Source organism: Stegostoma tigrinum, chromosome 16 (genome assembly GCF_030684315.1).
Source record: "Stegostoma tigrinum isolate sSteTig4 chromosome 16, sSteTig4.hap1, whole genome shotgun sequence".
Classification (NCBI taxonomy): Eukaryota; Metazoa; Chordata; class Chondrichthyes; order Orectolobiformes; family Stegostomatidae; genus Stegostoma; species Stegostoma tigrinum.
In genome coordinates, this window is record NC_081369.1 from 64154612 (window position 1) to 64177561 (window position 22950).

At 51.3% G+C, this 22950-nt stretch overlaps 1 protein-coding gene across 1 annotated transcript in view; it reads right to left on the reverse strand.

Annotated features, from left to right (window-relative positions):
* cdh16 (cadherin 16, KSP-cadherin) overlaps nt 1–22950 on the reverse strand; it is a 150584-nt gene that overhangs the window by 77199 nt on the left and 50435 nt on the right. Inside the window, exons 9-12 of the mRNA XM_059651791.1 lie at nt 19520–19670; nt 14207–14419; nt 12820–12896; nt 12043–12234 (exon numbers count right to left, since the gene is read on the reverse strand). Of these exons, the coding sequence (XP_059507774.1) occupies nt 12043–12234; nt 12820–12896; nt 14207–14419; nt 19520–19670 (633 nt within the window). The remainder of the gene's footprint in view (nt 1–12042; nt 12235–12819; nt 12897–14206; nt 14420–19519; nt 19671–22950) is intronic.

Below are 22950 nucleotides of genomic sequence, written 5' to 3' on the forward strand. Positions count from 1 at the left end.
GAGAGAGAGGGACACAAGGCGAGAGAGAGAGAGAGAGGGACACGAGGAGAGAGAGAGAGAGGGACACAAGGAGAGAGAGAGAGGGACACGAGGAGAGAGAGAGAGAGAGGGACACAATGAGAGAGAGAGAGAGGGACATGAGGAGAGAGAGAGGGACTCGAGGAGAGAGAGAGAGAGAGAGGGACACAAGGAGAGAGAGAGAGGGACACGAGGAGAGAGAGAGAGGGACACGAGGAGAGAGAGAGAGAGAGGGACACAAGGAGAGAGAGAGAGAGAGGGTCACGAGGAGAGAGAGAGACGGACACAAGGAGAGAGAGAGAGAGGGACACAAGGAGAGAGAGAGAGAGAGAGGGACACGAGGAGAGAGAGAGAGGGACACAAGGAGAGAGAGAGAGAAAGAGAGAGAGAGGGACACAAGGAGAGAGAGAGAGAGGGACACGAGGAGAGAGAGAGAGGGACACAAGGAGAGAGAGAGAGAGAGAGGGACACGAGAGAGAGAGAGAGAGAGAGGGACACGAGGAGAGAGAGAGAGAGTGAGAGAGAGGGACACGAGGAGAGAGAGAGGGACACGAGGAGAGAGAGAGAGGGACACGAGGAGAGAGAGAGAGGGACACGAGGAGAGAGAGAGAGAGAGGGACACAAGGAGAGAAAGAGAGAGGGACACGAGGAGAGAGAGAGGGACACGAGGAGAGAGAGAGACGGACACAAGGAGAGAGAGAGAGAGAGGGACACGAGGAGAGAGAGAGACGGACACAAGGAGAGAGAGAGAGAGGGACACAAGGAGAGAGAGAGAGAGAGAGAGAGTGGGACACGAGGAGAGAGAGAGAGAGGGACACAAGGAGAGAGAGAGAGAAAAAGAGAGAGAGGGACACAAGGAGAGAGAGAGGGTCACAAGGAGAGAGAGAGAGGGACACAAGGAGAGAGAGAGAGAGGGACACGAGGAGAGAGAGAGAGGGACACGAGGAGAGAGAGAGAGAGAGAGAGGGACACGAGGAGAGAGAGAGAGAGAGAGAGGGACACGAGGAGAGAGAGAGAGAATGAGAGAGAGGGACACGAGGAGAGAGAGAGGGACACGAGGAGAGAGAGAGAGAGGGACACAAGGAGAGAGAGAGGGTCACAAGGAGAGAGAGAGAGGGACACAAGGAGAGAGAGAGAGAGAGAGAGAGAGAGACACGAGGAGAGAGAGAGAGAGAGGGACACGAGGAGAGAGAGAGAGAGAGAGGGACACAAGGTGAGAGAGAGAGAGAGAGATAGAGGGACACGAGGAGAGAGAGACAGGGACACAAGGAGAGAGAGAGAGAGGGACATGAGGAGAGAGAGAGAGAGGGACGCAAGGAGAGAGAGAGGGACACAAGGCGAGAGAGAGAGAGAGAGGGACACGAGGAGAGAGAGAGAGAGGGACACAAGGAGAGAGAGAGAGGGACACGAGGAGAGAGAGAGAGAGAGGGACACAATGAGAGAGAGAGAGGGACATGAGGAGAGAGAGAGGGACTCGAGGAGAGAGAGAGAGAGAGGGACACAAGGAGAGAGAGAGAGGGACACGAGGAGAGAGAGAGAGAGGGACACGAGGAGAGAGAGAGAGAGAGGGACACAAGGAGAGAGAGAGAGAGAGGGACACGAGGAGAGAGAGAGACGGACACAAGGAGAGAGAGAGAGAGGGACACAAGGAGAGAGAGAGAGAGAGAGGGACACGAGGAGAGAGAGAGAGAGGGACACAAGGAGAGAGAGAGAGAAAGAGAGAGAGAGGGACACAAGGAGAGAGAGAGAGAGGGACACAAGGAGAGAGAGAGAGGGACACGAGGAGAGAGAGAGAGAGAGAGGGACACGAGAGAGAGAGAGAGAGAGGGACACGAGGAGAGAGAGAGAGAGTGAGAGAGAGGGACACGAGGAGAGAGAGAGGGACACGAGGAGAGAGAGAGAGGGACACGAGGAGAGAGAGAGAGGGACACGAGGAGAGAGAGAGAGAGAGGGACACAAGGAGAGAAAGAGAGAGGGACACGAGGAGAGAGAGAGGGACACGAGGAGAGAGAGAGACGGACACAAGGAGAGAGAGAGAGAGGGACACGAGGAGAGAGAGAGAGAGAGGGACACAAGGAGAGAGAGAGAGAGGGACACGAGGAGAGAGAGAGGGACACAAGGAGAGAGAGAGAGAGAGGGACACAAGGAGAGAGAGAGAGAGGGACACGAGGAGAGAGAGAGAGAGACACACAAGGAGAGAGAGAGAGAGAGGGACACAAGGAGAGAGAGACAGAGAGGGACACGAGGAGACAGAGAGACGGACACAAGGAGAGAGAGAGAGAGGGACACAAGGAGAGAGAGAGAGAGAGAGTGGGACACGAGGAGAGAGAGAGAGAGGGACACAAGGAGAGAGAGAGAGAAAAAGAGAGAGAGGGACACAAGGAGAGAGAGAGGGTCACAAGGAGAGAGAGAGAGGGACACAAGGAGAGAGAGAGAGAGGGACACGAGGAGAGAGAGAGAGGGACACGAGGAGAGAGAGAGAGAGAGGGACACGAGGAGAGAGAGAGAGAGGGACACGAGGAGAGAGAGAGAGAGTGAGAGAGAGGGACACGAGGAGAGAGAGAGGGACACGAGGAGAGAGAGAGAGGGACACAAGGAGAGAGAGAGGGTCACAAGGAGAGAGAGAGGGGGACACAAGGAGAGAGAGAGAGAGAGAGAGAGAGAGAGAGGGACACGAGGAGAGAGAGAGAGAGAGGGACACGAGGAGAGAGAGAGAGACACGAGGAGAGAGTGAGAGGGACACGAGGAGAGAGAGAGAGAGAGGGACACGAGGAGAGAGAGAGAGAGAGAGAGGGACACAAGGTGAGAGAGAGAGAGAGAGATAGAGGGACAAGAGGAGAGAGAGACAGGGACACAAGGAGAGAGAGAGAGAGAGTGACACAAGGAGAGAGAGAGAGAGGGACATGAGGAGAGAGAGAGAGAGGGACGCAAGGAGAGAGAGAGGGACACAAGGAGAGAGAGAGAGAGAGGGACACGAGGAGTGAGAGAGAGAGGGACACAAGGAGAGAGAGAGAGGGACACGAGGAGAGAGAGAGAGAGGGACACAATGAGAGAGAGAGAGAGGGACATGAGGAGAGAGAGAGGGACACGAGGAGAGAGAGAGAGAGAGGGACACAAGGAGAGAGAGAGAGAGGGACACGAGGAGAGAGAGAGAGAGGGACACGAGGAGAGAGAGAGAGAGAGGGACACAAGGAGAGAGAGAGAGAGAGAGGGACACGAGGAGAGAGAGAGACGGACACAAGGAGAGAGAGAGAGAGGGACACAAGGAGAAAGAGAGAGAGAGAGGGACACGAGGAGAGAGAGAGAGAGGGACACAAGGAGAGAGAGAGAGAAAGAGAGAGAGAGGGACACAAGGAGAGAGAGAGAGAGGGACACGAGGAGAGAGAGAGAGGGACACGAGGAGAGAGAGAGAGAGAGAGAGGGACACGAGGAGAGAGAGAGAGAGAGGGACACGAGGAGAGAGAGAGAGAGTGAGAGAGAGGGACACGAGGAGAGAGAGAGGGACACGAGGAGAGAGAGAGAGGGACACGAGGAGAGAGAGAGAGAGAGAGGGACACAAGGAGAGTAAGAGAGAGGGACACGAGGAGAGAGAGAGAGAGGGACACGAGGAGAGAGAGAGACGGACACAAGGAGAGAGAGAGAGAGAGGGACACAAGGAGAGAGAGAGAGAGAGAGAGAGGGACACGAGGAGAGAGAGAGAGAGAGGGACACAAGGAGAGAGAGAGAGAGGGTTACAAGGAGAGAGAGAGAGAGAGAGAGAGACACTAGGAGAGAGAGAGAGAGGGACACAAGGAGAGAGAGAGAGAGGGACACGAGGAGAGAGAGAGAGAGAGAGGGACACGAGGAGAGACAGAGAGAGAGGGACACGAGGAGAGAGAGAGAGAGAGAGAGAGAGAGGGACACGAGGAGAGAGAGAGACGGACACAAGGAGAGAGAGAGAGAGGGACACGAGGAGAGAGAGAGGGACACGAGGAGAGAGAGAGAGAGAAGGACACGAGGAGAGAGAGAGGGACACAAGGAGAGAGAGGGAGAGAGGGACATGAGGAGAGAGAGAGAGAGGGACACGAGGAGAGAGAGAGAGAGAGGGACACGACGAGAGAGAGAGATGGACACAAGGAGAGAGAGGGATACAAGGAGAGAGAGAGAGAGAGAGAGAGAGACACAAGGAGAGAGAGAGAGAGGGACACAAGGAGAGAGAGAGAGAAAGAGAGAGAGAGGGACACAAGGAGAGAGAGAGAGAGAGAGAGAGAGGCACGAGGAGAGAGAGAGGGACACGAGGAGAGAGAGAGAGAGAGAGAGAGACACGAGGAGAGAGAGAGAGGGACTCGAGGAGCGAGAGAGAGAGGGACACGAGGGGAGAGAGAGAGAGAGAGAGGGACACAAGGAGAGAGAGAGAGGGACACGAGGAGAGAGAGAGAGGGACACGAGGAGGGAGAGAGAGAGAGAGGAACACAAGGAGAGAGAGAGAGAGGGACACGAGGAGAGAGAGAGAGGGACACGAGGAGAGAGAGAGAGAGAGAGGGACACGAGGAGAGAGAGAGAGAGAGAGAGAGCGACACGAGGAGAGAGAGAGAGGGACATGAGGAGAGAGAGAGAGGGACACGAGGAGAGAGAGAGAGAGAGGGACACGAGGAGAGAGAGAGAGGGACACGAGGAGAGAGAGGGACATGAGGAGAGAGAGAGAGAGGGACACGAGGAGAGAGAGAGAGAGAGAGTGACACGAGGAGAGAGAGAGAGAGAGACATGAGGAGAGAGAGAGAGAGGGACGCAAGGAGAGAGAGAGGGACACAAGGAGAGAGAGAGAGAGAGAGAGGGACACGAGAAGAGAGAGAGAGAGGGACACAAGGAGAGAGAGAGAGGGACACGAGGAGAGAGAGAGAGAGAGGGACACAATGAGAGAGAGAGAGAGGGACATGAGGAGAGAGAGAGGGACACGAGGAGAGAGAGAGAGAGAGGGACACAAGGAGAGAGAGAGAGAGGGACACGAGGAGAGAGAGAGAGAGGGACACGAGGAGAGAGAGAGAGAGAGGGACACAAGGAGAGAGAGAGAGAGAGAGGGACACGAGGAGAGAGAGAGAGGGACACAAGGAGAGAGAGAGAGAGGGACACAAGGAGAGAGAGAGAGAGAGAGGGACACGAGGAGAGAGAGAGAGAGGGACACAAGGAGAGAGAGAGAGAAAGAGAGAGAGAGGGACACGAGGAGAGAGAGAGAGGGACACGAGGAGAGAGAGAGAGAGAGGGACACGCGGAGAGAGAGAGAGAGAGGGACACGAGGAGAGAGAGAGAGAGTGAGAGAGAGGGACACGAGGAGAGAGAGAGGGACACGAGGAGAGAGAGAGAGGGACACGAGGAGAGAGAGAGAGAGGTACACGAGGAGAGAGAGAGACGGACGCAAGGAGAGAGAGAGAGAGGGACACAAGGAGAGAGAGAGAGAGAGAGAGGGACACGAGGAGAGAGAGAGAGAGAGGGACACAAGGAGAGAGAGAGAGAGGGTTACAAGGAGAGAGAGAGAGGGACACGAGGAGAGAGAGAGAGGGACTCGAGGAGCGAGAGAGAGAGGGACACGAGGGGAGAGAGAGAGAGAGAGAGGGACACAAGGAGAGAGAGAGAGGGACACGAGGAGAGAGAGAGAGAGGGACACGAGGAGGGAGAGAGAGAGAGAGGAACACAAGGAGAGAGAGAGAGAGGGACACGAGGAGAGAGAGAGAGGGACACGAGGAGAGAGAGAGAGAGAGAGGGACACGAGGAGAGAGAGAGAGAGAGAGAGAGAGCGACACGAGGAGAGAGAGAGAGGGACATGAGGAGAGAGAGAGAGGGACACGAGGAGAGAGAGAGAGAGAGGGACACGAGGAGAGAGAGAGAGAGAGAGAGGGACACGAGGAGAGAGAGAGAGAGGGGGACACGAGGAGAGAGAGAGAGGGACACGAGGAGAGAGAGAGAGAGAGAGGGACACGAGGAGAGAGAGAGAGGGACACGTGGAGAAAGAGAGAGAGAGGGACATGAGGAGAGAGAGAGAGAGAGACACAAGGAGAGAGAGAGAGAGGGACACAAGGAGAGAGAGAGAGAGGGACACGAGGAGAGAGAGAGGGACACAAGGAGAGAGAGAGAGAGGGACACGAGGAGAGAGAGAGAGAGGGGGACACAAGGAGAGAGAGAGAGAGAGAGGGACACGAGGAGAGAGAGAGACGGACACAAGGAGAGAGAGAGAGAGGGACACAAGGAGAGAGAGAGAGAGAGAGGGACACGAGGAGAGAGAGAGAGAGGGACACAAGGAGAAAGAGAGAGAAAGAGAGAGAGAGGGACACAAGGAGAGAGAGAGAGAGGGACACGAGGAGAGAGAGAGAGGGACACGAGGAGAGAGAGAGAGAGAGAGGGACACGCGGAGAGAGAGAGAGAGAGGGACACGAGGAGAGAGAGAGAGAGTGAGAGAGAGGGACACGAGGAGAGAGAGAGGGACACGAGGAGAGAGAGAGAGGGACACGAGGAGAGAGAGAGAGAGGTACACGAGGAGAGAGAGAGACGGACGCAAGGTGAGAGAGAGAGAGGGACACAAGGAGAGAGAGAGAGAGAGAGAGGGACACGAGGAGAGAGAGAGAGAGAGGGACACAAGGAGAGAGAGAGAGGGTTACAAGGAGAGAGAGAGAGAGAGAGAGAGACACTAGGAGAGAGAGAGAGAGGGACACAAGGAGAGAGAGAGAGAGGGACACGAGGAGAGAGAGAGAGAGAGAGGGACACGAGGAGAGAGCGAGAGAGAGGGACACGAGGAGAGAGAGAGAGAGAGAGAGAGAGAGGGACACGAGGAGAGAGAGAGACGGACACAAGGAGGGAGAGAGAGAGGGACACGAGGAGAGAGAGAGGGACACGAGGAGAGAGAGAGAGAGAGGGACACGAGGAGAGAGAGAGGGACACAAGGAGAGAGAGAGAGAGGGACACAAGGAGAGAGAGAGAGAGGGATACAAGGAGAGAGAGAGAGAGAGAGAGAGAGAGAGAGAGACACAAGGAGAGAGAGAGAGAGGGACACAAGGAGAGAGAGAGAGAAAGAGAGAGAGAGGGACACAAGGAGAGAGAGAGAGAGAGAGGCACGAGGAGAGAGAGAGGGACACGAGGAGAGAGAGAGAGAGAGAGAGAGAGACACGAGGAGAGAGAGAGAGGGACTCGAGGAGCGAGAGAGAGAGGGACACGAGGGGAGAGAGAGAGAGAGAGAGGGACACAAGGAGAGAGAGAGAGAGGGACACGAGGAGAGAGAGAGAGGGACACGAGGAGGGAGAGAGAGAGAGAGGAACACAAGGAGAGAGAGAGAGAGGGACACGAGGAGAGAGAGAGAGGGACACGAGGAGAGAGAGAGAGAGGGACACGAGGAGAGAGAGAGAGAGAGAGAGAGAGCGACACGAGGAGAGAGAGAGAGGGACATGAGGAGAGAGAGAGAGGGACACGAGGAGAGAGAGAGAGAGAGGGACACGAGGAGAGAGAGAGAGAGAGGGACACAAGGAGAGAGAGAGAGAGGGACACAAGGAGAGAGAGAGAGAGAGAGGGACACGAGGAGAGAGAGAGAGGGACAAAAGGAGAGAGAGAGAGAAAGAGAGAGAGAGGGACACAAGGAGAGAGAGAGAGAGGGACACGAGGAGAGAGAGAGAGAGGGACACAAGGAGAGAGAGAGAGAAAGAGAGAGAGAGGGACACAAGGAGAGAGAGAGGGTCACAAGGAGAGAGAGAGAGGGACACAAGGAGAGAGAGAGAGAGGGACACGAGGAGAGAGAGAGAGGGACACGAGGAGAGAGAGAGAGAGAGAGGGACACGAGGAGAGAGAGAGAGAGAGGGACACGAGGAGAGAGAGAGAGAGAGTGAGAGAGAGGGACACGAGGAGAGAGAGAGGGACACGAGGAGAGAGAGAGAGTGGGACACAAGGAGAGAGAGAGAGAGGGACACGAGGAGAGAGAGAGAGAGAGAGGGACACAAGGAGAGAGAGAGAGAGGGACACGAGGAGAGAGAGAGGGACACGAGGAGAGAGAGAGAGAGAGGGACACAAGGAGAGAGAGAGAGAGGGACACGAGGAGAGAGAGAGAGAGAGACACGAGGAGAGAGAGAGAGAGAGGGACACGAAGAGAGAGAGAGAGAGACGGACACAAGGAGAGAGAGAGAGAGGGACACAAGGAGAGAGAGAGAGAGAGAGAGGGACACGAGGAGAGAGACAGGGACACGAGGAGAGAGAGAGAGAGAGGGACACGAGGAGAGAGAGAGAGAGAGAGAGGGACATGAGGAGAGAGAGAGAGGGACACAAGGAGAGAGAGAGAGAGACACGAGGAGAGAGAGAGAGAGTGACACGAGGAGAGAGAGAGAGAGGGACACGAGGAGAGAGAGAGAGGGACACGAGGAGAGAGAGAGAGAGGGACATGAGGAGAGAGAGAGAAAGGGACACGTGGAGACTGAGACAGAGAGAGAGGGACACGAGGAGAGAGAGAGAGAGAGGGACACGAGGAGAGAGAGAGAGAGAGAGAGACATGAGGAGAGAGAGAGGGACACAAGGAGAGAGAGAGAGGGACACGAGGAGGATGAGAGAGAGAGGGACACGAGGAGAGAGAGAGAGAGGGACATGAGGAGAGAGAGAGAGGGACACAAGGAGAGAGAGAGAGGGACACAAGGAGAGAGAGAGAGAAAGAGAGATAGAGGGACACAAGGAGAGAGAGAGGGTCACAAGGAGAGAGAGAGAGGGACACAAGGAGAGATAGAGAGAGGGACACGAGGAGAGAGAGAGAGGGACACGAGGAGAGAGAGAGAGAGAGAGGGACACGAGGAGAGAGAGACACGAGGAGGGAGAGAGAGAGAGGGGCACGAGGAGAGAGAGAGGGGGGGGGACACGAGGAGAGAGAGAGAGGGACACGAGGAGAGAGAGAGAGAGGAACACGAGGAGTGAGAGAGAGAGAGGGACACGAGGAGAGAGAGAGAGAGGGGGACACGAGGAGAGAGAGAGAGGGACACGAGGAGAGAGAGAGAGAGGAACACGAGGAGAGAGAGAGAAAGGGACACGAGGAGAGAGAGAGAGGGACATGAGGGGAGAGAGAGAGAGAGACAGAGAGAGAGAGGGACACGAGGAGAGAGAGAGAGAAGGACACAAGGAGAGAGAGAGAGAGAGAGAGGGACACGAGGAGAGAGAGAGAGAGGGACATGAGGAGAGAGAGAGAAAGGGACACGTGGAGACTGAGACAGAGAGAGAGGGACACGAGGAGAGAGAGAGAGAGAGGGACACGAGGAGAGAGAGAGAGAGAGAGAGACATGAGGAGAGAGAGAGGGACACAAGGAGAGAGAGAGAGAGGGACACAAGGAGAGAGAGAGAGAGAGAGGGACACAAGGAGAGAGAGAGAGGGACACGAGGAGAGAGAGAGAGGGACACGAGGAGAAAGAGAGGGAGAGAGAGCGACACGAGGAGAGAGAGAGAGGGACACGAGGAGAGAGAGAGAGAGAGAGAGAGATAGACAGAGCGACACGTGGAGAGAGAAAGGGACACAAGGAGAGAGAGAGGGACGTGAGGAGAGAGAGAGAGAGAGAGAGGGACACGAGGAGAGAGAGGGGGGGACACGAGGAGAGAGAGAGAGACAGAGCGACACGTGGAGAGAGAAAGGGACACAAGGAGAGAGAGAGGGACGTGAGGAGAGAGAGAGGGACACAAGGAGAGAGAGAGAGAGAGAGAGAGGGACACGAGGAGAGAGAGAGAGGGACACGAGGAGAGAGAGAGAGAGGGACACAAGGAGAGAGAGCGAGAGGGACACGAGGAGAGAGAGAGAGTGGGACACAAGGAGAGAGAGAGAGGGACACAAGGAGAGAGAGAGAGGGACACGAGGAGAGAGAGAGGGACATGAGGAGAGAGAGAGAGAGACAGAGAGAGAGAGGGACACAAGGAAAGAGAGAGGAGGACACGAGGAGAGAGAGAGAGAGGGACACGAGGAGAGAGAGAGAGAGGGACACAAGGAGAGAGAGAGAGAGAGAGAGAGAGAGGGACACGAGGAGAGAGAGAGGGGGACACGAGGAGAGAGAGAGAGAGAGAGAGAGAGAGAGACAGAGCGACACGTGGGGAGAGCAAGGGACACAAGGAGAGAGAGAGGGACGTGAGGAGAGAGAGAGGGACACAAGGAGAGAGAGAGAGAGAGGAACACGAGGAGAGAGAGAGGGACATGAGGAGAGAGAGAGAGAGGGACACAAGGAGAGAGAGAGAGAGAGGGACACGAGGAGAGAGAGAGAGGGACACAAGGAGAGAGAGAGGGACACAAGGAGAGAGAGAGAGAAAGAGGGACACAAGGAGAGAGAGAGGGACACAAGGAGAGAGAGAGAGAGAGAGAGAGACACAAGGAGAGAGAGAGAGAGGGACACAAGGAGAGAGAGAGAGAGAGGGACACGTGGAGAGAGAGAGAGAGGGACCCGAGGAGAGAGAGAGAGAGAGAGAGAGAGAGAGAGGGACACGAGGAGAGAGAGAGAGAGGGACACAAGGAGAGAGAGAGAGAGAGAGAGAGAGAGAGAGACAGAGCGACACGTGGAGAGAGAAAGGGACACAAGGAGAGAGAGAGGGACGTGAGGAGAGAGAGAGGGACACAAGGAGAGAGAGAGAGAGAGGGACACGAGAAGAGAGAGAGAGGGACACGAGGAGAGAGAGGGACACGAGGAGAGAGAGAGAGGGACACAAGGAGAGAGAGACAGAGAGAGGGACACGAGGAGAGGGGGGGACGATGAGAGAGAGAGAGGGGGACACGAGGAGAGAGAGAGAGAGGGACACAAGGAGAGAGAGAGAGAGAGAGAGACAGAGCGACACGTGGAGAGAGAACGGGACACAAGGAGAGAGAGAGGGACGTGAGGAGAGAGAGAGGGACACAAGGAGAGAGAGAGAGGGACACAAGGAGAGAAAGAGAGGGGGACACAAGGAGAGAGAGAGAGAGAGAGGGACACGAGGAGAGAGAGAGAGAGGGACACAAGGAGAGAGAGAGTGGGACACGAGGAGAGAGAGAGAGAGGGACACGAGGAGAGAGAGAGGGACATGAGGAGAGAGAGAGAGAGACAGAGAGAGAGAGGGACACGAGGAGAGAGAGAGAGAGGGACACAAGGAGAGAGAGAGAGAGTGAGACACGCGGAGAGAGAGAGAGAGAGGGACACAAGGAGAGAGAGAGAGAGAGAGGGACACGAGGAGAGAGAGAGAGAGGGACACAAGGAGAGAGAGAGTGGGACACGAGGAGAGAGAGAGAGAGGGACACAAGGAGAGAGAGAGTGGGACACGAGGAGAGAGAGAGAGGGACACGAGGAGAGAGAGAGGGACATGAGGAGAGAGAGAGAGAGACAGAGAGAGAGGGGGACACGAGGAGAGAGAGAGAGAGGGACACAAGGAGAGAGAGAGAGAGTGAGACACGCGGAGAGAGAGAGAGAGAGGGACACAAGGAGAGAGAGAGAGAGAGGGACATGGGGAGAGAGAGAGAGGGACACAAGGAGAGAGAGAGAGAGAGGGACACGAGGAGAGTGAGAGGGACAGAGTGGCAGGTGATGGGATATTTGATGAGAAGAGCGAGACAGAAACAAAAGGAGGGATGAACAGGACAGTGACAGATGAGAGAAGAAATGACCAAAACAATGATGGAAAGAGGCAGAAAGAGAAAGTTGGTGAGAGAAGGACAGATACTGATAAAATGAGAAGAGAATACAGGAATGGAGAAGGGACGGCAAACTGAGAGAGAGAGACAGAGAGGGAAAACCAGAGAGGGAGAGAGAGAAGGAAATGGGATAGAGAGGAAAACAGAGCCCATGAGGAGGTGAGAGACAGATGGGGTGAATGTGAGAAAGAGTGACGGGGACAGAAGAAAGAGAAATGTACAAAGGGCGGATAAGTTGGGAGCAGGGGACAGAGGCAGAGTGATGGAGATGAAGTCAGAGACATCCTCAAAGAGAGAGGACAGTCAGATACCAGGCAGTAAATAGCCACGGGCAGAAATTGAGGCTGACATGGAGCAATGAGGTGATAGAGTGTGAGGGCGCGATTCAATTCCTGGTGCACCTTATATAATAAAAGGCTGCCAGTGTTACTGTGTTCGTCTTGGGAAATTCCAAATCGGTGTTCATCATTCCCAGCCTCGATAGTGTAAACAACAAGCCAGCTGCTGGTGACTGGATAATCAGTGTCGGACACATTGATGGTGGTGATCACATTCCCAATGTCAGTGTCCTCAGCAACAGTGAACGGGCCAAACTACAACACAACAGGGGACAGGAATCAAGGAAACATTCGAGGAACATTTACCCAAATACTATACAATAGCTTACAATGATAGCTTGTAAGTGCAGAGAACTTCCCTCCGTATCTAACCCTGTGCTATCCCTGTCCCGGGAGTGTTTGATGGGGACAGTGTAGAGTGAGTGTTACTCTGTATCTAACCCTGTGCTATCCCTGACCCAGGAGTGTTTGATGGGGACAGTGTAGAGGGAGTGTTACTCTGTATCTAACCCCGTGCTGTCCCTGTCCCGGGAGTGTTTGATGGGGACAGTGTAGAGTGAGTGTTACTCTGTATCTAACCCCGTGCTGTCCCTGTCCCGGGAGTGTTTGATGGGGGACAGTGTAGAGTGAGTGTTACTCTGTATCTAACCCCGTGCTGTCCCTGTCCTGGGAGTGTTTGATGGGGGACAGTGTAGAGTGAGTGTTACTCTGTATCTAACCCCGTGCTGTCCCTGTCCCGGGAGTGTTTGATGGGGACAGTATCATGTGAGATGGCCTCTCCTCGGAATTCTACATGTAAATGTTGGAACAGTGCCACGGAACGGTCCTCTGGCGGTGTACCTGTCTCTGAGGGAATACTGGCACATTGTCATTCACCTCTTCGACATGGACAGTCACTGAACAGGTACTTGACAATCCTGTCAGGAAAAGCGCAAAATAGACTCAAAGTCAGATTTATGACAAAACACTCAGTGTACAATAAATAACTGAGGGCCCCACTGGCAGTGTTAAGACCAGCTTTCATATCAAACAGCTCATGTAGGAGTGACGCTCAGTTAGTCACATCAAGCAGTTTTTATCAGAGAGCTGTGATTTCCAGTCACTCCCTGGGCAGTAATCTTACTGACAATCCAGGAACTGCACTGGAATGTGGCATTCTTTTATGATATCATAAATCATTTAAAATTTTATTCATTGATGGGATGTGGGCTCACTGGCCCAGCCCCCTTTTAATTGCCCGTCGCTAGTTGCCCAGAGGGCAGTTAAGACTCAATTCCCTTGCTGTAACTCTGCAGACGCATTTACAACGATCAACTAAGTGCACCAAAAAGTGTAACTTGCTTTTAGTACTTTTTATTCACGACCTGCTGTGGTGCCTATCCTCCATTCAGGGAATGTTACAGATTCTGTGACACGATATGAAACGACAGGCTCAGTGTCTCTGACCGTCCTGGCCTACAGATTTTCTTCAGCTTCGAAACCAGATTACCTGATAATTTATTACAAAGAATGGCCAGCCCAGAAACATGGTGTTTGATGGGAACAGTGTAGAGGGAGCTTTACTCTGTATTTAACTGAGTGCTGTCCTGTTCTGTGAGTGTTTGATGGGAACAGTGTAAAGGGGTCTTTACTCTGTATCTAACCCCGTGCTGTCCCTGTCCTAGTGGGTATTTGATGGGGAAAAGTGTAGACGGAGCTTTACTCTGTATCTAACCCCATGCTGTCCCTGTCCTGGGAGTGTTTGATGGGAGATGGTGTAGAGGGAGCTTTACTCCATATCTAACCCTGCGCTGTCCCTGTACTGGGACGTTGTCCTATGATTCTCTGTTCAATGGGACAATTCCTATTTGCCTATAGTGAAGGAGATGAAGAGGAAATGTCTTGGGGTGAAGCAGATGTGGTAAATGTATTTGAGGAATAGCCTGCACATTTTTGAAAGGATCTCAGGTCTTGGAGATGCTGCAGAGGAGATTATTCCATTTGATCACAGTCTGTGAAGAGGCTGGAGAACTCATTGTTAAGAAAGGATGTAATAATTGTTAAAGACTGTGAAGCTTTTGATGAAGTAGGGAAGGAGATTGAAAGGATTGTTTTCTGATTGTGGCTGGAGGAGTCTCCATGTGGGGCATAAAGACTAGAAAAGACCAGTTGGGCTGAATGGCCTGCCTGTGCTGTGTCCTCAGTACCACTCTGTGAAGCTTTTCAGATACAGTCACTGCCTCCTCACCAGCAAGATCCGCCACCAGCACCTCCAGCTGGTACTTCAGTGACGTGTAGTTGATCATGTCGTTGGCCAGTGTTAACGTCCCATTTGCATTGACTGTAAACAGCAGCTTGCCATCACCGCGAGGCTCCTGGCTGTGGAGTTGGAAGTAAAGACGTGCATTGTCAGTCCTGGGATCATCCCGATCGGCTGCTGTCAGGGTGATTAGCTGTGAACCTGGAAAAGGAGTCAGCAATCCACAGTGTCAATGAATAAGATGGAATTGAAGCTGGCCATTCAGCCCATTGCTCCATATTCCCTTTTTAAAGGAGCTCCACAGTGAGGTCTACTCCCCGAAGCTCTCTCCGTTTTGTGCTACGCATTTTTGCTTTTCACCTGTTTATCTAATTCCCTGTCAGTTGCTCACTCTTACAGGCACCATGTTCCATATCCCAATGGACCACCAGGTAAAGACGTATTCATGCTTTATTTTCCTCTCTTTCTTTTTAGAATTGTTGTAATCTCTGTCACTCATCTTATGTCCTTCCAAGCAAGAGAAACAATTTCTCCCTATTTATCCTGTCAGACCCTTTCACAATTGTCAGCATGAATTAAATCCCCTCTGAACAACACCACCAGCTCGCCTCCCACCCCAAATTCCCCCAGCCCACTGGGAAGGTGAACAATCCCAGCTTCTGTAACTGAATGCTATAAAAGGTCATGGTTCTGACAGGGTTAACGTTGGAGACTGCATGAAGCTCCACCCAATCACATAAATGTACTAGCTTAGGTGGGGAGGATGCTGTTTGGGATCTCATTGGAGTAAAGGCCTATCTCCACATTGTCCCCTAACAGTCTCTGTAACAAAGCCTAATGAACTGATGGAGCTTGGACTCAACTAGTAATATATAATAAACTATATTTGAGCTGAATAGGCTGGGGCTATTTTCCCTGGAGTATCGGAGGTTGAGGTTTACAAAATTATGAGAGCCATGGGTAGGGTAAATAGACAAGGTATTCTCCCTGGGAAGGGGGAGTCCAAAACTAGAGGGGCACAGGTTTAAGGTGACAGAGAAAAGATACAAAAGGGGCCTGAGGGGTAACTTTTTCACACAGAGGGTGGTGCGTGTATGGAATGAGCTGCCAGAGGAAGTGGTGGAGGCTGGTACAGTTATAACATTTAAAAGGCATCGGGATGGGTACATGAATAGGAAGGGTTTAGAGGGATATAGGCCACTTGCTGGCAAATGGGACTAGATTAATTTGGGATATCTGGTCATCATGGGCGAGTTGGAGCAAAGAGCCTGTTTCTGTGCAGTATGACTCTATGACTCTATGACCAATGACTCTGTAAGTGAAAAGAGGCGCTTACCTTCACAGAATAGAGGCATAGAAATGTACAGCACGGAAACAGGCTCTTCAGTCCAACTTGTCCACACCAACCAGATATCCTAAATTAGTCTCGTCCCATTTGCCAGCATTTGTCCCATGTCCCTCTAAACCCTTCCTATTCATGTACCCATCCAGATGCCTTTTAAATGCTGTAACTGTACCAGCCCCCACCACTTCCTCTGGCAGCTCATTCCATACACGCACCACCCTCTGTGTGAAAAAGTAACCCCTCAGGTCCCTTTTAAATCTTTCCCCTCTCACCTTAAACCTATGACCCTCTAGTTTTGGACTCTCCCACCCCAGGGAAAAGACCTTGTCTACTCACCCTATCCACGCCCCTCATGATTTTATAAACCTCTGTAAGGTCACCCCTCAGCCTCCGATACTCCAGGGAAAATAGCCCCAGTCTATTCAGCCTCTACCTGTAGCTCAATCCCTCCAGCCCCAGCAACATCCTTATAAATCTTTTCTGAACACTTTCTAGTTTCACAACATCCTTCCTATAGCAGGGAGACCAGAACTGAACACAGTATTCTAAAAGTGGCCTCACCCAGTGTCCTGTATATCCACAATATGACCTTCCAACTCCAATACACAGTGTACTGGCCAATAAAGGCAAGCATACCAAACACCTTCCTCACCAGCCTGTCTACCTGTAACTCCACTTTCAAGGAACTATGTACCTGCCGTCCAAGGTCTCTGTTCAGCAACACTCCCCACAGCCTTCCCATTAAAGTGCACAAGTCCTGTCCTGGTTTGCCTTTCCAAAGTACAGCACCTCACATTTATCTAAACTCCCTCAAGGCTATTCTTGTGCCATTATAAACCAGAGAGACCCCCGTGACCCAGTTAAGGAGAAGATGGGAGTCCCACTCCAGCCACAAATACCGCATTGAACTCCCACATCCCAGCTCCTATTCCATTGAATCTCCTCCATAGCATTTGGACTCGATGGAGGATAATGGGGGGATCTGATTGAAACATATAGAATACTGACAATCTGGATAGAGTGGAGGTGGAGGAGATGTTTCCACAAGTAGGAGAGACTTGGACCCGAGGCCACAGCCTCAATGTGAAGGGATGACCCTTTAGAACTGAGATGAGGAGGAATTTCTTCAGCCAGAGGTGAATCTATGGAACTTATTGCTGCAGAGGTCAGGTCATTGGGTGTCTTTAAGACAGAGGTAGATAGGCTCTTGATTAGTAAGAGGATCAAGGGTTATGGAGAAAAAGCAGGAAAATGGTGTTGAGAAACATATCAGCCAGGATCGAACGAGAGAGCAGACTCAGTGGGCTGAATGGCCTAATTCTGCTCCTATATCTTTTGTTCAAAGGCATTGCCACCCTTCCAAGAGTATGGTGTCCTGAATTGGTCACAATTATCCACTTGGGGCCTAACCTGTGATTTATAAAGGTATACCATCTCTCCCAGTTTGAGCAGATGTCTAACAAAGCTCAGTGTTTCCTCAACAATGATCTCTTTGTACTTATCACAACATAACTGGGATTACCCTTCAAAAAGTATGAAATTGGCAGAAAGCACTTCAGGACATCCTGAGACCAAGAAAGTTGCTAGATTTCTTTCTTCAGGATCTAGCTCTAAACAGTGGGGCCTCGTTTGAAAGCAGTGGGAATTTTTCCCAGACTGATTCCTGGGATGGCAGGGCTGATGTATGAAGATGGGCTGGATTGGTTAGGACTATATTCACTGGAGTTTCAAAAAATGAGGAGCAATCTCGTAGAAACGTGTAAAATTCTAAGAGGACCACACAGGATCAGTGCAGCAAGAATGGCTCCAGTGAGAAGGGGAGTCCAGAACCAGGGGCTCACAGTCTAACCATACAGTGGGCCATTTTGGACTGAGATGAGGAGAAATATCTTCACCCAGAGTGTGTGGAATTCTCTGCCACAGAGAGCCGTTGATGTCCAAACATTGAATATTTTCAAGAAGGAGTTAGACACAGTTCTTAGGGATAGAATGTTCTGTGCTAAAGGTTCTGGGAGAAAGCATTCATACAAGGTATGAATGATCTGTCATGATCATTTTGCATGGCACAGCAGGCTCAGATGGCTGAATGGCCTACACCAGCACCTGGTTTCTAGGTCTCCATGCTTCTAAAAGGCAAGGAGAAGAAATACTGAGCCAGGAACACTCTGAAACTCAATCATTTGCAGTGTCCTCTCCTGATCAGCTTCAGCAGGCACCACCATTCCCACAGAAACCCTGGGGAACAACCCAGAGGATAGACATGGTCATTTTCACCTCAAGGAGCCGACAAGATGATGTTCAGGTTCAGGACAGAAATGGAAAATTAATGGTCAGTGTGAGGATTTCACATTCCCAACTCTCCCACTCACACATTTCTGAGGGAGGGTCGCCAGACCCGAAACGTTAACTCTGTTTTCTCCTGCACAGATGCTGCCAGACCTGCTCAGCTTTGTTTTTGTCTCCCACTCACTCCCCTGGTACAGGGCTAATCTCAGCTGGGAGTTTGGCACTGGGTTTAGACTGTGATGATTAATGAGTGGACTATAGCATTTCAGTTCAGTGCTGTCTCACCCAACGTGAAGCACCTACAGGAGGTGTCACCCACTGTGCTATATGAATGTAAGTCTTTCCTATTCCTCTACATAAAAGCAAAACACTGTAAATGCTGTAGACCAGACACAAAACCAGAAAGTGCTCAAGAAATTGAGCAGGTCTGACAACATTTTTTGAAAATTACTCATAGGACGCAGTGCCAGTATTTATTGACTGTACCTAATTGCCCCCTTGAGAAAGTGGGAGTGAGCTGCCTTCCTGAACCACTGTAGTCCATGTGCTGTGGGTTGACCCACAATGCCCCTTAGGGAGTGAATTCCAGGATTCTGATCCAGTGACAGTGAAGGAATGGTGACATATTTCCAAGTTAGGATGGGGAGTGGCTCGGAGGGGAACTTGTAGGGTGTGGTGTTCCCAAGTATCTGCTGCCCTTGACCGTGGGTTTGGAAGGTGCTGTCTGAGGATCTTTGGTGAATTTCTGCATCTTGTGGATGGTACACACTGCTGCGACTGAGTTTCGGTGGTGTAGGGAGTGGATGTGGCACATTCGAGTGGGGGCCGCTTTGTCCTGGATGGTGTCAAGCTTCTTGAGTGTTGATAGGGCTGCACCCATCCAGGCAAGTGGGGAGTATTCCATCACGCTCCTGACTTGTGCCTTGTAGATGGTGGGCAGGCTTTGGGGAGTCAGGAGGTGAGTTACTTGCTGCAGTGTTCCTAGTCTCTGCCCTGCTCTTTTTTTTAAAAAGATTCCCTACAGTGTGGAAACAGGACCTTCAGCCCAACAAGTCCACACCGCCCCTTGAAGCATCCCACCCAGACCCATCCCCCTATAACGCACACACCCCTGAACACTACGGGCAATTTAGCATGGCCGACCCACCTAGCCTGCACATCTTTGGACTGTGGGAGGAAACCGGAGCACCTGGAGGAAACCCACGCAGACACAGGGAGAATGTGCAAACTCCACACAGACAGTTGCCCGAGGCTGGCATTGAACCCAGGTCCCTGGCACTGTGAGGCAGCAGTGCTAAACACTGAGCTCTTGTAGCCACTGTGTTTATGTGGTGAGTCCGTTTGAGGTTCTGGTCAATGATAACCCCCAGGATATTGATAGTGGGGGATTCAGTGATGGTAACACCATTAAATGTCAAGGGGCAGTGGCTAGATTGTCTCTTATTGGTGATGGTCATAGCCTGGCATTTGTGTGGTGCGAATGTTACTTTTCTGTTGAGAGAGAAACAGAGCTAACATTTCAATTCTGATGTGACTCCATCTTCTGAAAAGTTAACTGTATTTCTCTCTTTCCACAGATGCTGCCAGGCCTGCCTCGTTTACCCAGCAGTCTCTGTATTTATTTCTTTTCCAGCTCTCTGTTGTGTAACGTTAATCATCTGACACCATACCTTGAACCTGTTGCTCTCGGACAGTTGCCTGGTAACTCTCAGGGATACACTCAGGCGTGTTGTCATTGTCATCGGTCACCAACATTCTCAACTCCAACGGCTCAGCGAGGAGCTCTCCGTCAGAACCCTCTGCAGATATCAGCAGCAAGTACTAAAGGAGAGGGTCAAAACTTTCAACGTCAGCAAGATTTCTTGTGCACACACCATTATAAACCTCCCCAGGGAAATAATCCAGGTGCTTAATATCCACATTCCCTTCAGTTCTCCAACAGCAATGACCTTAGCTTCAATCCCCTCACCCAGACACTCAGCTCCTGAGGATATCAGCAACTGGTTTACCATGGAAGGTATCGCAGTCCAACTGCTCCCATCCTCAGGGTATCTCTAAACACTTTCCTCAGGAAGTGGCTATGGACAGCTTGGAGTCACTGGATAGCATCGTAAGAGGCCATTCATTCAATCATACCCAGTCCCAAATTCCCTCTTTTGACCATAACTCTTTCATTCAGCATCTCTGTCCAACTCACTTTTAAAATTATTTATTAGATCAGGTTCCACGTTCTAAATCCTAACATCTCTCAGTGAAAATCTTTCTCCTCGGCCCCCTTTGAGATCTGTTGACAATGTTGCTAAATCCTTGACCTCTGGCTACTGATCCATTCATAGGGTCATACAGCACAGAAAAGGCCCCTTGGCCCAGCTCCCTGCACTGATATAATCGCTATTAAACATGCACTCATCCCAATATCCTGCACTTGTCCAATTTCCCTGAATATTATGGGATTTGAAGTGCTCCGCCAAATATTGTTGAAAATGTTTCCAGTCACCACAATCTTCCTGGGCAGCGCATTCCAGATTCCCGCACTGTCTGAGTGAAAATGCCTTTTTCCCAAATCCCGCTCTGAATCTCCGGCCCCTTACCCTGAAACTGTGCCTTCTTGTGACTGACTCCTCAACCAATGGGAATAGTTGCTCTCTCTCCACCCAATTCATGTCCCTCAAATCCTGTACATCTCAATCATGACCCCCCCTCAGTCTTCTTTGCTCTAAATAAAACAATCCAATCCTGTCTAGTCTCTTCTCAGAGCTCAGTTTGTCCATGCCAGGCAAGATCTTGGTAAACCTCCTCCAGACGCTCCTCCAGTGCTATCACTGTCAGAGGTTAATTGGCTCAGTCTCCTCTGTCAACACCTCGGAAATCTCTATTTCCTGCTAGCCTTCTCTGTTCCTCTAACTATGCAACGTCTCCTCTGATTAGAGGTCCCTACGCACTCAATCTTCATTCATAGAGCTTTCCATCATTACTGAAGAGATGCTGCCTGCTCTTATCCACTATAGTCCAGGATAGAGATCAGGAGCAGATCATAGAATCCTTACAGTGTGGAAACAGGCCAATCGGCCCAACAAGTTCACACTGCCCCCCTGAAGAGCATCCCACTACCCCCCCACCCCCCATCCTTTCCCCATAACCCTGCATTTCCCATGCCTAAACTACACATCCCTGAACACTACAGGACAATTTCCCCTGGCCAATCCATCCTAACCAGACACATCTCTAGACTGTGGGAGGAAACTAGAGCACCTGGAGGAAACCCACGCAGACACGGGGAGAACGTGCAAATTCCACACAGACAGTTGCCAGAGGGTGGAATCGAACCCGGGCGTTATGAGGCTGCGGTGCTGACCACTGAGCCACTGTGCTCTTCAGTTCTTTGCAGTTTAGAACATTGAGAGGTGACATTTTTTGTTTCATTCATTAACAGGATGAGGGCATTGCTGACCAGGTCAGCATTTATTGCCCGTTCCTGATTGACCAGAGGGCAGTTCAGAGTCACCACATTGCTGTGGGTATGGAGTCACATGTAGGTTAGACCAGATAAGCTTTTTCCCAGAGTGGGGGACTCAATTACTAGGGATCATGAGTTCAAAGTGAGAGGAGGAAAGTTTAAAGGAGATATGCGTGGAAGGTTCTTTACATAGAGGGTGGTGGGTGCCTGGAATGCGTTGCCAGTGGAGGTGGTAGATGCAGACACGTTAGCGTCTTTTAAGATATATTTGGACAGGTACATGGATGGGCAGGGAGCAAACGGATACAGACCCTTAGAAAATAGATGACAGGTTAGACAGAGGATCTTGATCGGCGCAGGCTTGGAGGGCCGAAGGGGCTGTTCCTGTGCTGTAGGTTTCGAAAAAGAAAGGATGGCAGTTTCCTTCCCTAAAGGACATTAGTGAACCAGGTGGACTATTTTATCATGATAATTGACAATGGACTTTAAATTTTTATGTAATCCAAATTCCGCCATCTGCTGTGGTGGGCCTTGAACCGAGCCTCCTGAAGATTGCCTGGGTCTCTGCATTAATAGTCGAGCGATAATACCATGAGGCCATTGCCGCCCCCTTCTCATTGAAAGAAGGGACACGGTCAAGTGGGCGCTTGGAGGATGTTTCCTCTCATGGGGGGGGAGCTCAAACTGCGGACTAAGATTCAGGGAATATAGGTTAAGAATAAAAATCCTCATTCTAAACAGTTTTTGTTTCTCGTGGGATTGTTGACTTTTGTTACCCATTAGGTATTGACTGTTTGTTCTTTCAATTTATTCACGGCTGAATGAGACAGACGTTTGATTAACAAGAGTGTTGAGGGTTATGAGGGATGGTGGGAGGGGATTTGGGGTGGGGCCCTGAGGCAGGATAGAGGAACTGAGGCTGCAACCACATCAGCGCTTAAGGTATGAGGGGAGCAAGTGATTCAGACAGAGAGCAGTAGGAGTTTGGAACATGCTGTCAGGGGTGGTGGTGGGGCAGATATGCTAGGGACCTTTAAGAGACTTTTAAATAAGCACATAAAAATGCAAGGAATGGAGGGATGTGGATCAAGAACTGGCAGAAGGGATTAGTTTAATTTAGCATCATGTTCAGCACATCATTGTGGGCCGAAGGGCCCATTTCTGTGCTGTACTGTTCTATGTTCTAAATGTTGGATCAGATTACACTCCTAGATCAAACTCAATTTAACATGCATATTGTTAGACACATTGGCTCAGGTACAGAAAGTGCGATGCTGAGAAACACAGAAAGAGCTGGAAGAAGCTCAGCAGGGGTGGCCAATATCTGTGGACAGAGAGAGAGAGAAATAAAGTTAACTTTTCAAGCCCAGTGTAACTTTTCTTCAGACTTCTCGAGTTTTGAAGCCATACCAGAGTTGAAAATATTAACTCTGTTTCTCATTCCACAGAGGCTGCCAGACCTGCTGAGTTTCTCCAGCATTATCCGTGTTTGTCTCAGATTCCCAGAATCCACAGTGCCTTGGCTTTTATTTGGGTTATAATGAATAGCCTTGTCTTTCTCAGACTGAAGCAAAGTCTACATTAGGGTTCCACAGGGAGCAATGTTGTGATCCCTACTCCTTTTGAGATGTATTAATGACCTGC